Source organism: Magnolia sinica, chromosome 5 (assembly GCF_029962835.1).
Source record: "Magnolia sinica isolate HGM2019 chromosome 5, MsV1, whole genome shotgun sequence".
Classification (NCBI taxonomy): domain Eukaryota; kingdom Viridiplantae; phylum Streptophyta; class Magnoliopsida; order Magnoliales; family Magnoliaceae; genus Magnolia; species Magnolia sinica.
In genome coordinates, this window is record NC_080577.1 from 99,230,898 (window position 1) to 99,245,610 (window position 14,713).

Consider the following 14,713-nt stretch of genomic DNA (forward strand, 5'->3'; position numbering starts at 1 on the left):
TCCCTTCTAATCCCACCGCACAAACAGACCCTTAGGGTTAATGTTAAATCGACGGCCTAAATAACCAATTTCAGTGGACCCCACTTCCCAATTCTTCCTTCTTTTTTTTAACCACACATCTGTCTATAAAAAAAAAAAAATCATGACATCAATACTATTATTTAAATTAAGGAATTAAGTAGACCAACCAAACTGTTTTGTAAGTGTCACAGCTGCTAAGGAGGCTTTCCACTCAAGTAAAGTTAGTTGGGAGTCATGGAGTGAGAAAGGGGCCACCCTTCATCATCACTATCAAACCAAAAGAGATTTATAAATTCCACCTCCAAACACAAAAGGTAAAAAAAAGGAAAAAGAGGGAGGGAGAGCGGAAAAAAAGGTAAATCAATACTTACAAGGAAGAACCAGATGCAAAAATGTTAAAAGCCATGATCCAAAAAAGCATGTTGTATGGGAATAAGGAGAGGAAGGAGAGAGGAAGAGAGATAGAGAGTTAGGAGAGAAGGTTATCAGTACTCTCCTTCTTCCTCTCCTTTTATAAGGATGGCTTTGTTTAGTCTTGGAAGATTGGAGTTTGGCTAAGGTATTGGTTCTCCTTTTGATTTTTATTTTTATTTCGTGGGTGTTTGGTATATTGGTTTGGTGGTGAGATTTGATTTGGGTTGTTGTTCAAATGCACTTTTTGTGATGGATTTATTGTTTTTTTAATCCCAAAATGTCCTTAACTTTAGATTTTATTTTTGTTAGAATTTCGTTTTGTAACTGTTTGGTTGAATTGAGTGGGGGTAGCTGTGATTTTTTTTTTTTCTTCTTGTGGGTATTTGTGAAATATTATTATGGGTTGGTGTTAAAATGTATTTTTTCCTATTGAATTCCTAGTGTTTTTAAACGTGAAAATGCCCTTAATTTTTATTTTTTTTTAAAAATTATTAAGACTTTTGTTTGGTATCTTTGTTTGGATTGAATTTATAGGGTTTTTTTTTTTAATGGCCTGTTCTTGTTATGATTGTTTGGTAATATAGGAGTAGTGTTTGATGTTCATCTCATTGTAAACTTCCTCTCTTTAATCAAAGAATGAGTTGTGATAGGATTGGAAGCTTTGTGATTGGGGTGGATGCTAATCTCCTTAGAATTTTAGTACTTGTATGTTTGTTTCATGGAGAATTCGAGAGAGAGAGAGAGAGAGAGAGAGAGAGAGAGAGTATATTAGGAATGTTTTAATTTTGAATTTTTTCAAAATCAAAAATTTAGAGAGAGAGAGAGAGAGAGAGAGAGAGAGAGAGAGAGTATATTAGGAATGTTTTAATTTTGAATTTTTTCAGAATCCAAAATTTTGAGAGAGAGAGAGAGAGAGAGAGAGAGAGTATTAGGAATGTTAGATTGTGATAGAGGTTGGTGTTTGGAGATTCACCAACTCTCAATAAAAAATTTTAAAAAAAAATCCATTTGCTTTTTGTCTTTACTTTCCTCTCTTGAAATTACTTGTTTCCCTATTCCTATTTTGGATGTTTTTGGGTTGATCTTAACGGATTATAAGTAAGAGAAATGCTTCACTGCCTTCACATGGACAATCCAATCTGTCGATCTAGAAGTTATAGCTACTCCTAGTTGCATCGGTTCACATGGACAATCCAATCTGTCGATCTAAACTGTCCATTAAGATCAGATCACGTATCATGGGCTAACATGCCAAAATCACACTATCGGATGATCAAAATCCATTCTTGATTTGGCCTAATTTTCTATAGCCATCCTTTTTCAAAGCCATGGATGAGATAGCTACAAGTGCCTGACAAATGTGATTCTTCATAATCATAAACAATCCATAATTCTCCCTAAAAAATAGAAGGATCAAATTGTTCCTCGGACCTCTTTTGCATAAATGATCTTGACTGTCCATATTTAAGGCCATTGATCAAATGGTTAATATCCATCGTATCAGTGTGATGTTTTCAAGGCTGCACATAAAATGCTTCTTAGACCTAATGAACAGTCCAGATCAATGGATTGAATTGTCTAAGTGTCCCACTACAACTCGAGCATTTTCTATAACTAATATTTTCAATCCAAGGGTTAGAACTTAGAAGAGGTTTCCTACTTTTGCTAGGATTTGTAATGTTTTGCTAGCAATGCTCTTTTGTTTTTTTTGGGGCACTGAGTCTTGTCTCCTTGACCAAGGGTTCCTATGTTGAGGTGGGGTCTTTGGTCCCAACTTGCCAATTAAAAGGTCTCCTTTCTTTCTTTTCTTCTTTCCTATGTGCAGCTTTTATTCAGGCAGACTCCTTACAATTTCATCATAAATGTGGTGTCCTCACAAGCACTTCCATACTCTAGTAGCGTATGGTGGTTCATACTCATGCCCATGTCCGCTCTATATACATCTACCTCAATCCAGACCGTCCAAAGGGATCATTTAGGATGGAGAATGATCCAAGATGATCAGACAGTGAAAGCTATTTGATTTTTCCCATTGGATTTGGAACATCTACAAAATATTTGTTACGAACCATTTGGTGGCTGCCGATCAGATTGGCGGTATCATCTAACCGTTGGAACCATGATTTGGACGGTCTAGATTGACATATTATATATTACATTTATGGTACAATGCTTAGATGAATTATACATGATTTGGATGGTCTAGATTGAAATTGAGTTGGGACATTTTGAAAATACAATTGATTGATCTGGACTGTCCATTGGGTACAAAACTCATTTTGTGGGCCACAGGCAAAACTTACACTAATCAAATGGCTATAAAATAGATAGTCAAAATTCTTATATAAAATAGCTCAAATAAATAGTTTAAAATATCTATTAGTTGGGGCCTATCATGGATTTCTTATGGTTTTAAAGAGCCGCTCTAATCAGGCAATCCTAACCACCCCATCCATGGGTTGGAAACGAAAAGAATCCCAACTCACCAACATATTGGATCATCCAACGGGTGTGATTTTTTGCATGACAGCACACGAAATGTGTGCTGAGCCTAATGTATGGTCCAGATTGATAGATTGGACTGTCCAAAGTGTCCCCATGCAACCAGTAGCATCATATGGCATATGCATTGCTCTTATAATTACAAGATCTATTTTCTATGGGTGATTGATTTTTATTTTTATTTTTAAATTTTATTCGTAAGGTTGATTAAGGTGAAAGAGAGTAATGCTAGGAGCATGGGAAAGAAAGGTAGCTGGCTGTCTGCAATCAAAAGGGTCTTCACACCCAATTCCAAAGAGAAGTTGGTTCATGTAAGTAAGATTACTACTGGATGCCAGGTGAAGTCTGTGTATTCCATTTGGGTGATCAGGACGGTTGATATGATGGTCCATCATTCTGATGGGCAATAGCCCAAAATCAACAGCCATCAAATGGATGGATGACACAAATTTGAACAAAGAAATAACCCATCATAAAATGCCATGTCCACTCAGTGTCTCACCAGATCAACGGTCCGATCACCAAATAGGCCCACCATGTATGTGGTCCACCATGTATCAAGATAACATTTATGTATTTTATAGTAACATGGGGTGTATGAGTGCAGGGCTCAGAGAAGAAAGGTGTGAAGGAGAAGAAGAAGTGGGGATTAGGAAGGCTAAAGCATGGGGAATCACATTCCTTCATGCCACTCTATAGAGAGCCAAGTAGTATTGAGAAGATACTTGGGGATGCTGAGAGGGAGCACCAAAGGACACCTACCATGCATTCTAGGGAGCACCAAAGGACACCTTCCATACCCTCAAGGGAGCACCATAAGTCACCATCCATACCCTTCAGGGATCACCAACAGACCCATTCCTTGCCTTCAAGGGCTCACCACTATAAAGCAATTGCAACCCCAAATTACCATCAGAGTGCAGCCATCAAGATCCAAACAGCATATAGGGGTTATCTGGTAGTCCCCCACTTTATACCATCTCTCTCTCTCTCTCTCTCTCTCTCTCTCTCTCTCTCTCTCTCTCTCTCTCTATATATATATATATATATATATATATATATCGGAAATGGTACTATAAGGTCAACCTCATTGGAACTGTGTGGGCCCAAGTGGAACACACACAATGGATGGGCTGAAATTGTGAACCACATCTCGGTGGGCCCAATAAATTATTATGAATGTTTTAATATGAGGGGTCCACCATGGAATGGTGCATCTGTCTAGTGGGGTAGATGTTTGACATACATCAGGATGGGGCCACACAGCTCAACCTCATGGGAAGTTCCCGTGAGGTCGACCTCATAGTAAAATTTCCACACACACACACACACACACAGAGAGGAATGCTCACCTACGCACTTTCTTATGAGAGCACCTTTGCACACATGTCATGGGCGCAAAATCCGAACAGCTCATGTGATGCAGCACCCCTTGAGAAACTCATTCCGTCCTGATCCAAAACTCTAGTAGGCCATAGCAAAGAGAAATGCAAGTCAAAGGAGGAAAATGTTTCCTTTTTCCATGGCATACCAGAGTTATGTATTGGCCTGAAAGTTGAGCTTATGAGGTTTCAAGGGGTGCCGCATCACGTGGACCATTCAGATTCGATGCCTAAGACACGTGTACAAGATGCTTATGTGTGCTCACATAAGAAGGTGCAATGGTGAGCATTCCACTCCCTCTATATATACTTAGCTGCCCACCAATTCTCACGGATTCTGAGAACTTTTTGAGAACTCATTTCGAGGGATATGGGCCCAAAATCCGAATCGCCCACCTGATGCAGCACCTATGAAACCCTATAAGAGTCTAACTTTTACCCTAATCCAAAAGCTCTAGTGGGCTATGGCAAAATGAAATAGATTCCTCCATTTGCCCGATAACTCATGAGAGCTGGTGCACATCCCAGCACACACACACACACACACACACTCTCTCTCTCTCTCTCTCTCTCTCTCTCTCTCTCTCTCTCTCTCTCTATATATATATATATATATATATATATATATATATATATATATATATATATATATATATATATATATTCTTGTCCTTTTGAATGACACATGGGATGCCCAAACATTGGTACGGGTTGGTAGTTCATTTAATAGTATTAATGGAAACAAGTCACGGTGGAAAGATGGCGCCATTAATGATCTTTGCCCATCAAATGCCGCCAATTTATTATAGCCATCAGTTGGTTCATGTGCTAGATCATATGGCAATAATTAGAGGTGGGCATCCAGTCGAGTCGGACTAAATTAGGTCCAACTTGATTCGATCCGGTTTTTGCAGGTACCTGAACCGAACTTGATCTGATTCGGAACCAAATCTAGCGGGGCTGACTTGATTCGAATCGATTCCTTGCTGGCCTAACCCGAACCGAGTCCGACTCGGTCAGGGAAATCGAGTCGGATCGGGTTGGGTACGGTTCAAATCGAGTCTTCTATTTTAAATTTTTTTTGAATATACACACACATATATATATATATATATATATATATATATATATATATATAGAAAATGTCCAAAAAATTGTTTTTTTTAAAAAAGAGAGAGAGAGAGAGAGAAAGAGAGAGAGAAGAAATTAAGAGTAACTTTCTAAGTTAATAAATAACTAATTTTACATATATTTAAAATATATTCGAGAGAAATAAAATCAATTAAATAATAAATTAAATAACAAGTGCTTAAATCTTTATCTTTCAACTTCCAAGAGAGAGAATGTAGGGGGGAGAGAGAGGGGGGGGGGAGGGAGAGAGAGAGAGAGAGAGAGAGAGAGAGAGAGAGAGAGAGAGAGAGAGAGACCACTTTTGCAATTTAGGAATTAGGGTTTAGGGTTAGGGAGGGTTAGGGTTTAAGGTTAGTGTTAGGGTTTAGGGTTAGGGAGGGTTAGGGTTTAGGGTTAGGGTTAGGGTTAGGTTTAAGGTTTAGGGTTTAGGGTTTAGGGTTTAGGGTTTAGGGTAGGTTTAAGGTTTAGGGTTAGGGTTTGGGTTAGGATTTAGGTTTAGGGTTAGGGTAGGATTTAGGGTTTAGGATTAGGGTTAGGGTAGGGTTAGGGTTAGCTCAGCTGGACCACCAACAACTCAGGGCGGGACGCCGCGGCTGAGCCAACGAGGTCCCGAGCTTGGCCGGACCATTAGCGAACCAGGGTAAGACCCACCATGAAGGCCAGTCCGAGTGTGAGGTTGAGCCAGGGTAAGATGCTGGTTGTAGCCGAGCCAACGAGGTCCCGACCTCGGTCGGACCACCAGCGAGCCAGGGCGGGACCCACCATGAAGTGCAGTCCATCAACGAGCTAAGGCAGGACCCACCGTCATGTTCAATAGCTAATCTACGTCCGTCCTAATCGAGGGCAGGCCACGATCGATGTCCCGAGCCAGGGAGGGCCACCAACGGCCTGCACGGCTACACCAGATGTCCCGAGCCAGCGTGGGAGCTTGAAAATACACAGAAAAAAAAAAACATATAAATGGAACATACCTGATGAATGAAATAGAATGAACGGTGTAGATAGGGTGCTGGGTTGCTGAGTGGCTTAGATTCCAATCAAGTTCGATGCGGCGCCAACTCGGGTAGGGTTAGGGTTCAGGTTGAAGAAGGGTAAATGTATTAATAGAGAGAGAGAGAGTAAAAATTGAATTTGTACTACCCGATTCCGGTCCGGATCAGGTTTCAAATCAGATCAGATTGAGTTGCTACATGACCCGAACTTAACTCAGTTTGGCGTCAAATCCGAGTGGGTTTACTCAATCCGACCTGACCCTGGCTTTTAGTTCGAGTCGGATCGGATCCAACCAGTTTGGTTGAGTCGATCAGACGAGTCAAGTCAAATCCTTCCCACCTTTGGCAATAATCATTAAACCAAATGATCATTTGCATAGTGGACCACCTAAGATGTTCCACGCCTTAGCCTGTTTGGCACGTGCGCAGTATGAAGAGGTGCATATGGGGCTAGCAAACCTCAATTTTAAACTTTTTTTTTAAGAAAATCAGAAAATAATTTCAAATTTTTCAATAAAAAAATCATAAGGAAAAAACTAATTTTTCTTTTGATTTTTCCTTCTCGTTTAATTTTCAAAATAATTCACAAATAAATAAATATATATATTTAATATTTGGAAAATTAGTCATGAAAAATTTAAATTAATTTTAAAAATTACACCAATAATTCAGATTTTTAAAAAATAAAAATTAAAAGGTCAATTCATGACAACATTGGAATTCCAGGGTGTCAAATTTGAAGGAGCGATCAATGTCATCCAAATATTAAAGGTAATCACTAATTAATGTTTGGTTTTTTAAAATGATTCTTGTGTTTTTGGATGATTTTCCAAAAACCAATTTTATAGATGAAAGTTCCAAATGGCCATTTATTCTCCCATTGTTAGCAATTAGAGAAGTTTTAATCACATCCATTAAAAAAAAAAAAAAACATTTTAATTGTAAGAAGCCTTAAGACCATTAAGTAGGGCTATCGACAGGGCAGGCTTGACCAGAACAGTGCAAGTACACCAATCATTTTTTGTTTCTCATTATATGTGGAGACTGGAATTTTCCCGTTGTTGGAAGAAAAGATCTCTTCTCGATGGTACACACAACAATATCGATTGAAAGAACAACGGAAAAAGTACATCCTTGAATTCACACTAATCCACCATGTACAAAGGAAAGAGAGAGAGAAAAAAAAAGAATCACCTTTCAATTTAATGATATCTTTCTCTTTCTTGCGATAAAATATGTATTACTCTAAAATGAACTAGAGTTCATATAACACAAGTTCTCTATTTTTTCTTTGAAAAATAATGTTAGCGAAGTAGGGATATTGGCCATCTTTGAAAAATTTTGAAACATTCATCAAACTCGGCATTGCCCATTCTACTGAAATTTCAGGCCTATTGGACACTTTAAAAGGCCATAACCTAAAGCTTTTTTTTTTTTTTGGTTAGCTTGTTAGTACACCCCATTGCCAGTTCACACTTCACTGTGAGCCACCCCCACTAGGGATCGATACCAAGACCTCAATGTTGAAACGAGGTATCTTTAATTCAGTCTACCACTTGAGCTATGGATCTGGGTATACCTTAAGCTTGAATTCAGAGAAAATTGCATTAAAACACACTTTGTAATGGCATCCAAACACATACTTAGATTATTTATTTATTTATTTATTTTTCCAATTGTCTTTGGCCGTTTGGATGATCACAAATTGGATTTTGTTTTTTAAATAATTGTTTTTATACAGGCAAGAAGGAGCTTTAGAGCATTAAAGGGGCTAGTGAGACTTCAAGGAGTGGTACGTGGACAGAACGTGAAACGCCAAACCATGCATGCAATGAGATGTATGCAATTGCTTGTTAGAGTTCAATCACAAATCCATTGTAGGAGGATTCAAATGATGGAAATCCAATCTCTCCAACGACAAAATCTACACCGGATTATTGACAAGGATTTAGAGAGCAGCTTAGGCAAAGGCACCATGACTCACCTTGTAAGCTTCTCTAACTTAAACCCAATTGCACCCCTAGCCATGGCGCACCCATTTCCGAATCATACTCAGACTCTCATCTGAGTCGACTCGGATTGGGTCTGTACTAGAGATGTACACGAACTGAGTTAGCTCGGTTAACTCACTCTGCTGGACTGGGAAAAGCTCGATTCGACTCGGCTCGAAATTGAGTTCAAACCGAGTCGAGCTAATTTTTTGAGTTCGAACTTGACTTGGTTTGAATCAATTCGACTCAAATCGCTTTCACTATAAATATAAATATTTTAAATAAATTATATATTATATATTATATATACTATATATTATATTATACATTATATACATTAAAAACTTTAAAATCTAAACTCAAACTCAGCTCGTAATCTCAAACTAGACTAAAAAGATCGGGCTCACGCTGGGCTCAAACTCAGCTCAATTTGGCCTAAGCTGCTGACTAAGCCAAGCCAAGCTGGCCAATCAGGCTCGAGGACTGAACCGAGCTGAGTTCAAGCTGGGCCAAGCTCGACTCGGTGTACAACTCTAGTATTGGACAATTTACCCTAACTCAGGTGAGTCACGACTCGATTCTCCTGGACAAGTCAGGACTTAGCCAGTGAGTCCAAAACCATGCCTAAATTGGGTGCTGAAATGGTCCAAATCTAGGACCTTTCATTTTGGTGGACCCCTCTTCTTCTTTTTTTCATTTTAGTTATGACCGTTGCCGACTTTCATCGATTGACGGCTCGTCGAAGTTGTATGCAACTCATCCGAGTTGACTCGGACTCATTCCAATGATCATTGGTACTCTCGTGCCTATAGTTTATGCAAGTGGGCCATGGTTATGTAATCATTTTTACATGGTGGGCCCCACCTGAAATGGGCCATGAAAGAAAAATTTCCCAGATTGGAATATCCCAGTTATAGAATATTTGGCCCTCCTTTTATTAGTTGAGTGTGAACCTAGCTGTATTTTCTTTCTTTAACCGTTTATTTGTAGGACCACCTATTTGAATGGCTAGATTTTTTTCACATGGGCAATTTTTTGCATCATGGGCCCATCATATCAACGGTTTGGAAAGCATGGTCCCTGCCTGTACAATCAGAAAACGCATACACTACAGTACTTTCCTCCGGGACATTGCCTAATGCGTCTTCCTTTTCACCGTCTGTTTGTCTGTCCCGATCCAGTGGCTAGGATTGTCCAATCCATCAATCACTTTTCTAATTAACTAATCCATGGTGGGACCCACATGTTGAACCGTCCAGATCATGGACCTGGTTTGCCACTTGTCCATGGTATGTATAAACTCATTTTTACGTGCATGTATTAATGCAGTCTGAAACAGAACAGCTTGAAGATTGGGATGATAGCGTGCTCACAAAAGAGGAAATAGAAGCAAGGATGCAAAGGAAGGTAGAGGCTGTGATCAAGAGAGAAAGGGCCTTGGCGTATGCATATTCCCACCAGGTACATCTCACTCACAGTTTAAAAACTCGGAAGAACTCTACTCTGTTCACCTGAGTCGACTCGGCCAGATTTCACCAAGACTCGCAAAAAATTCCACTTGCACATGAATATTGTTCAAATTTTGGGTCTATGGAGTCATTGTTAAAAGTCTTGGTGACTTGGACTGACTCACTCGGTCCTGAGTTTGGACTCATCCAAGTCAATGGGGTGACTCGGGGTATCGAATTGAATCTGGTCTAATAGAGTTTGAGTCGACTCGTTGAGATATGTCAGGCTCGTTCAAGTCTTAAACAAGGTTTAATGCATCGTCCGAAACAAGTACATCTCGAGCCATATATACCGGTATCCCCTGGGAATGATACTGGTGTGTATCGGCCCGAAATAGCCTGTATCGTCCCGAAATAGCCCGCCGTAGGGCAATTACCGGTGAAAGACAAGTTACATAACACACCCATTTTAAACCTTGGTCTTAAAACTCCGTTGGGTCCAAAAGTTTTGAGCTGATTATTAAGTGGGCCAGGTCAGGTTTGGGACCTTTGAAATTCATTCAATATGGAGCATCCAAAAAGGGACCCGGACATGGACTCGGACCCTGGGAAGTAGTTAATTACTAAGTCCAAGGAAAGGTAAGAGTCATGAAACTGCCTAATAATTACTGAGTTTAATTTGGAAGAGTGGGATTTGGAAATTTTAACAGGTGGATGTGAAAGATGGTGGGCCGGATGCTCATTTATCTAAGGAATGGGCAAAAAGAAAAAATGGAAATAAGACCATTTTAGGGGTCATTTGGATGCCTGTAATTTTTTAAGTTGTAAACACATTACACCCAAAAAGAGTTTAAGGTGTAATTGATTTACATGTTACACCGTTGGCTTTTAAGTGATAATCTATTTAATGAATAAAGTAGGAATTCATACTACAGAGCTTGGGCGGTGAACTTTCCAAAATCAGCAAATCGCATAAGATTTGATTTTTTTAGGGCCCAAGAGAGCATTAAAGCATGCACGCACTAAACAGATTGGATATCTTCCACCCATCAAAGTGGACCTCAAATGCAATTTTAAATTTTTTAATGGTGGACATCTCATCCAGGGTCATAGGAGAGCATTAAGTGAAGTACATGATGAATAGATTGGATGTACCATACACATTATGGTGGGCCCCATATATCATGAGTGTATATTAACCATTGTGTTCTAACACGTCTAATGTGTTTTTAGCCATAAAGATTTTACCAATAATATGAAAGGTTTTTTTTATGGGTTTCATATTACGGCTAAAAGTTATAATCTGTTTACAGCTTGTAAAGCCTTTACAAGCAAATAGATGCATCCAAACAGCCCCCCTAAACAGATTACCTGTTATCCCTTTACAACTTAAGGACTTTACATGCATCCAAACGAAATGTTATTGCCGACTCTAGTTTTGCCCACACAAGGTGTAGACCCAGTCCATGAATCTCATGGGTTGGCCTGGACTGGGCTGGGCCAATGTTCACAAGCCCAACTTGTGAGTTATAAGGGTGATCCCACCCTGGCCCACAAGACTATCATCTTTACTCAAGCTTTGCACTGCCCACTTCCAAGAACTCATTCCATTAGTGTAAAAAACCAGACCCGACTGGGTTATAACATGAGGCCCTGGTCAGGCCAAGTGCAGCCCATGATCCCACCCCGGCTCACAAGAATATAATCTGTACATTCAGCACCTGTACAACCTGATGGATATCATATTTATAGGTCTCAGTATCATGCATGGAACCATGCACGTAGTCAGTAGTGCACCTTTGTGCATGTCTTGGGTACCATAACATGCTTCAATTTTTGTGACATTAGCTATGGAAGGGCACACCGAAATCGGCGCACACCGCCCTGATGGAGATCAGGTCCGGGGGGTTCCCTTGGTGGTGGAACTGGCTAGAACGACAGCTCCCTTCTCATACACCAGAGGACCCGACCGCACGTTTCAAAAACAACGTTACACCATCCAAGCCCAGCCCAGAGCCCAATGCCCGGATCAAGCCCCACAACTACAAGCAACCGAAATTCAGCGTCGAAGGCTTCGATGTGGCTACGCCCAGGTCAGGAAAGTCATCACCCATGATGAAAGCAAAGCATGTACCAATCCTAACTGTTAAAACACCGCAGAACAATAGCCCAGCCCACTCAAAGCCCATGAAGCCCAGAACTAGTATGGATGGACACTCACTTGGTGCAGCTCTACTGAGGGACGACGAAAGCCTCACGAGCTGCCCATCGTTCTCGGTCCCAAATTACATGGTGCCGACGGTGTCCGCTAAGGCGAAAGTGAGGGCCCACAGCATTCCTAAAGAGCGGTCGGCAGCGCCCGCCGAGCGCGTGTCAAAGAAGAGGCTGTCCTTCCCTCTCACCCATAGCATTGGGGCACTGTTTACAGGGAAGGACTCTACTTCTCAAAGGATGTCAGGGAACCATAAGTCCTTGCAATCTATAGGGAATTTGAGTGTGGATTCTACCATTTCTTTGCCTGTTGGGGTTGGGAGGAAGCCTTTTCAAAGATTTGTGTGATTTTGTATGGTTTGTGTTTGTTTTTCTTAATTTTTATTGGGATTTGAAGGTATGCTTTGTATAACAATAATAATCATAACAACATTGGTATGTAAGGGTTTGGAGAAAAAAAAAAATGGATGTTTGAGGTTTTGGATTTTTATTTATTTTTTACATGGAAACTATATATATTGTATCGATTTTCATTTGATTGATCAATCGATCTCAACTGTCCATTACGTCCGCCATGCATTTCTTGGATTTGTACCATTTGATTATTCTAACCATCTAATAAATAGCCTATAAAATGGACTGTGAAGATTGTTTATATGAAAAAAAAAAAAATAGGGTCAATCAGTGGGACCCAATAACCATGGTTCTTACCATCCCAGGTGAGTCACACCTGTTGAACTGATTTGATGAAAGATATACATCATTTTGGCCCCACACACAAAACTACAGTTGGCACCCAATCTCCATTGTTCCTTGTGTCATGGCCCACATGAGTTGTGGATTTGCCTGAATTTTGGTTTGCAGGGTCTAGAATCAATGATAGAACATCTTTGTAGATTGATGTATGATATATTAACCTTCTACACATCACATGTGTTTGAGGGACCTGCACTTAAGATTGTTTGGGAGCGTGTATGTGATATGCTTTGGCAATTACCATGTAATCCATGTAAATTAGAATCATCTATTGTATTTGATAGCTTGTAATCAAAATTCATGTGAATGTTTTTGGCAGCCTATATTTAAGAGAGAGAAGACCGTGACTTACAAATCGATGGTAATCAATGGTAATCATAATTCATATGAAATAAAGTTACATGATTTTGTTGTGATTTCAAAAGGAGGTTTTTGGAGTATTTGATGTGAATTGGATTATAATTCACATCAAATACACTCTCCTAAACACACAAATTACCATTGTTTCACCTTACTTACCATTGATTACACTCTCCCAAACAACCCTTTACACGAAAATACAAAGAATACCATGTGCTGCCTATCCATGATTTTTTGACGAATAGACAAAATTATTCTCTACCATGGCCGGTACAATATAAACCCACACAATATGTCGTCCTAGCCAAACATCGTGGCAACTTAGGGCATCATCATGTGAAGTTGATGCTCATAAAACATTCTCTTTATAAAGTCAAGGATAAAAATATTATATCATATGATCAATAGCCAACTTCGGCAGTTAAAAATTCCTTTAATGATCGACTTGGATGGAAGTTAATTACATGGTATTTTATGACTATATATGAAAAAGAATACAACCTAACTAGGAATACTAAATAGGAAGATATTTGGTTTAGAGCACAAAGGAAAAGTGGTAAATGTTGAATTCTCTAAAATGATATCTTTGCTTATTAGATGTAACTTTAAAAAATATCTTTTACTTCTCTATTCACCCTTGCGAATAAGGAAAACCCTAGCTACCTATTTATAACCAATTATTGTCCTAATCACCTTCATTACTATATTTGAGAATGAAGATAGAAAGTTTGAAAAGTCTAATAACAGCCGTGTGGACTACTGAATATTTATAGTTATCTTTAATCACACTACACCAAAAAAGCCATTTAGGTATGGATACTTCTTTGGTTCTGAAACGGCTCAAAGCCGTATTTGGTTCTGAAACGGCTTAAAGTCGTACTAGATGTTTTACAAATCCCTATTTCCAGCCCTAATCCCATCACTCTCGACCCTCCCAGCCCTCTCGTGATCTCTCCCTCTCTCCCGCTCCCCATTTCTGAACCTCCTCGATCTCTCTCCCTCACTTCGCCACTCCATCACTCCCTCCCTCTCGATCTCTCTAAAAGCTTCTCCTATTCAATTCAATGGCATCAACAATCAGGTCAAAACGCCTTGTTTTCCTTGCCTTGCAGCTTCAATGAGATCAACCCATCTTTCATCCGTCCGATTCTAGGAAGCTCTCCATCTCTAATGGGAGCTCTCTCTCTCTCTCTCTCTCTCTCTCTCTCTCTCTCTCTCTCTCACCTATACGCTGATGGGAGCTCACCTTTTTTATCCGATCTTGAGCAACTCTGAAAGAAGGTCGAACCAGACAATAACCGCTGATCTAGATGAGACCCTCCTTGTATCCCAAAACCCTCTTTCTTTGCTCTTTGATCCTTCTCCACTGGTAAGATTTTGATCTTCTCATTCCTCAATAGGTTCTTTCCTCTCCAATCTTTTCGAAATCTATATGCATCCAAATTGTTGGGTGTAAAATCAATCCTATTGCGTCCATCTATCTTTGATTTTTTATTTCTCATCTA

General features: G+C 39.7%; 1 protein-coding gene across 1 annotated transcript; it reads left to right on the forward strand.

Moving 5' to 3' along the window:
- Window positions 1-340: 340 nt before the first annotated feature.
- On the forward strand, window positions 341-12,582 carry LOC131246411 (protein IQ-DOMAIN 13). Its single transcript, XM_058246517.1, has 6 exons — window positions 341-580; window positions 3,140-3,248; window positions 3,545-3,895; window positions 8,184-8,429; window positions 9,763-9,894; window positions 11,730-12,582. The coding sequence occupies exons 2-6, from the start codon at window positions 3,174-3,176 to the stop codon at window positions 12,438-12,440; spliced, it is 1,515 nt and encodes a 504-aa protein (XP_058102500.1). The 5' UTR covers window positions 341-580; window positions 3,140-3,173; the 3' UTR covers window positions 12,441-12,582.
- Window positions 12,583-14,713: the final 2,131 nt, after the last annotated feature.

Coding starts and splice junctions, on each gene's coding strand:
- LOC131246411 (XM_058246517.1), top strand. CDS start 3,174: ATGGGAAAGAAAGGTAGCTGGCTGTCTGCAATCAAAAGGGTCTTCACA. Junction 3,896..8,183: donor CAGCATATAGGGGTTATCTG/GTAGTCCCCCAC, acceptor GTTTTTATACAG/GCAAGAAGGAGCTTTAGAGC. Junction 8,430..9,762: donor AAGGCACCATGACTCACCTT/GTAAGCTTCTCT, acceptor GTATTAATGCAG/TCTGAAACAGAACAGCTTGA.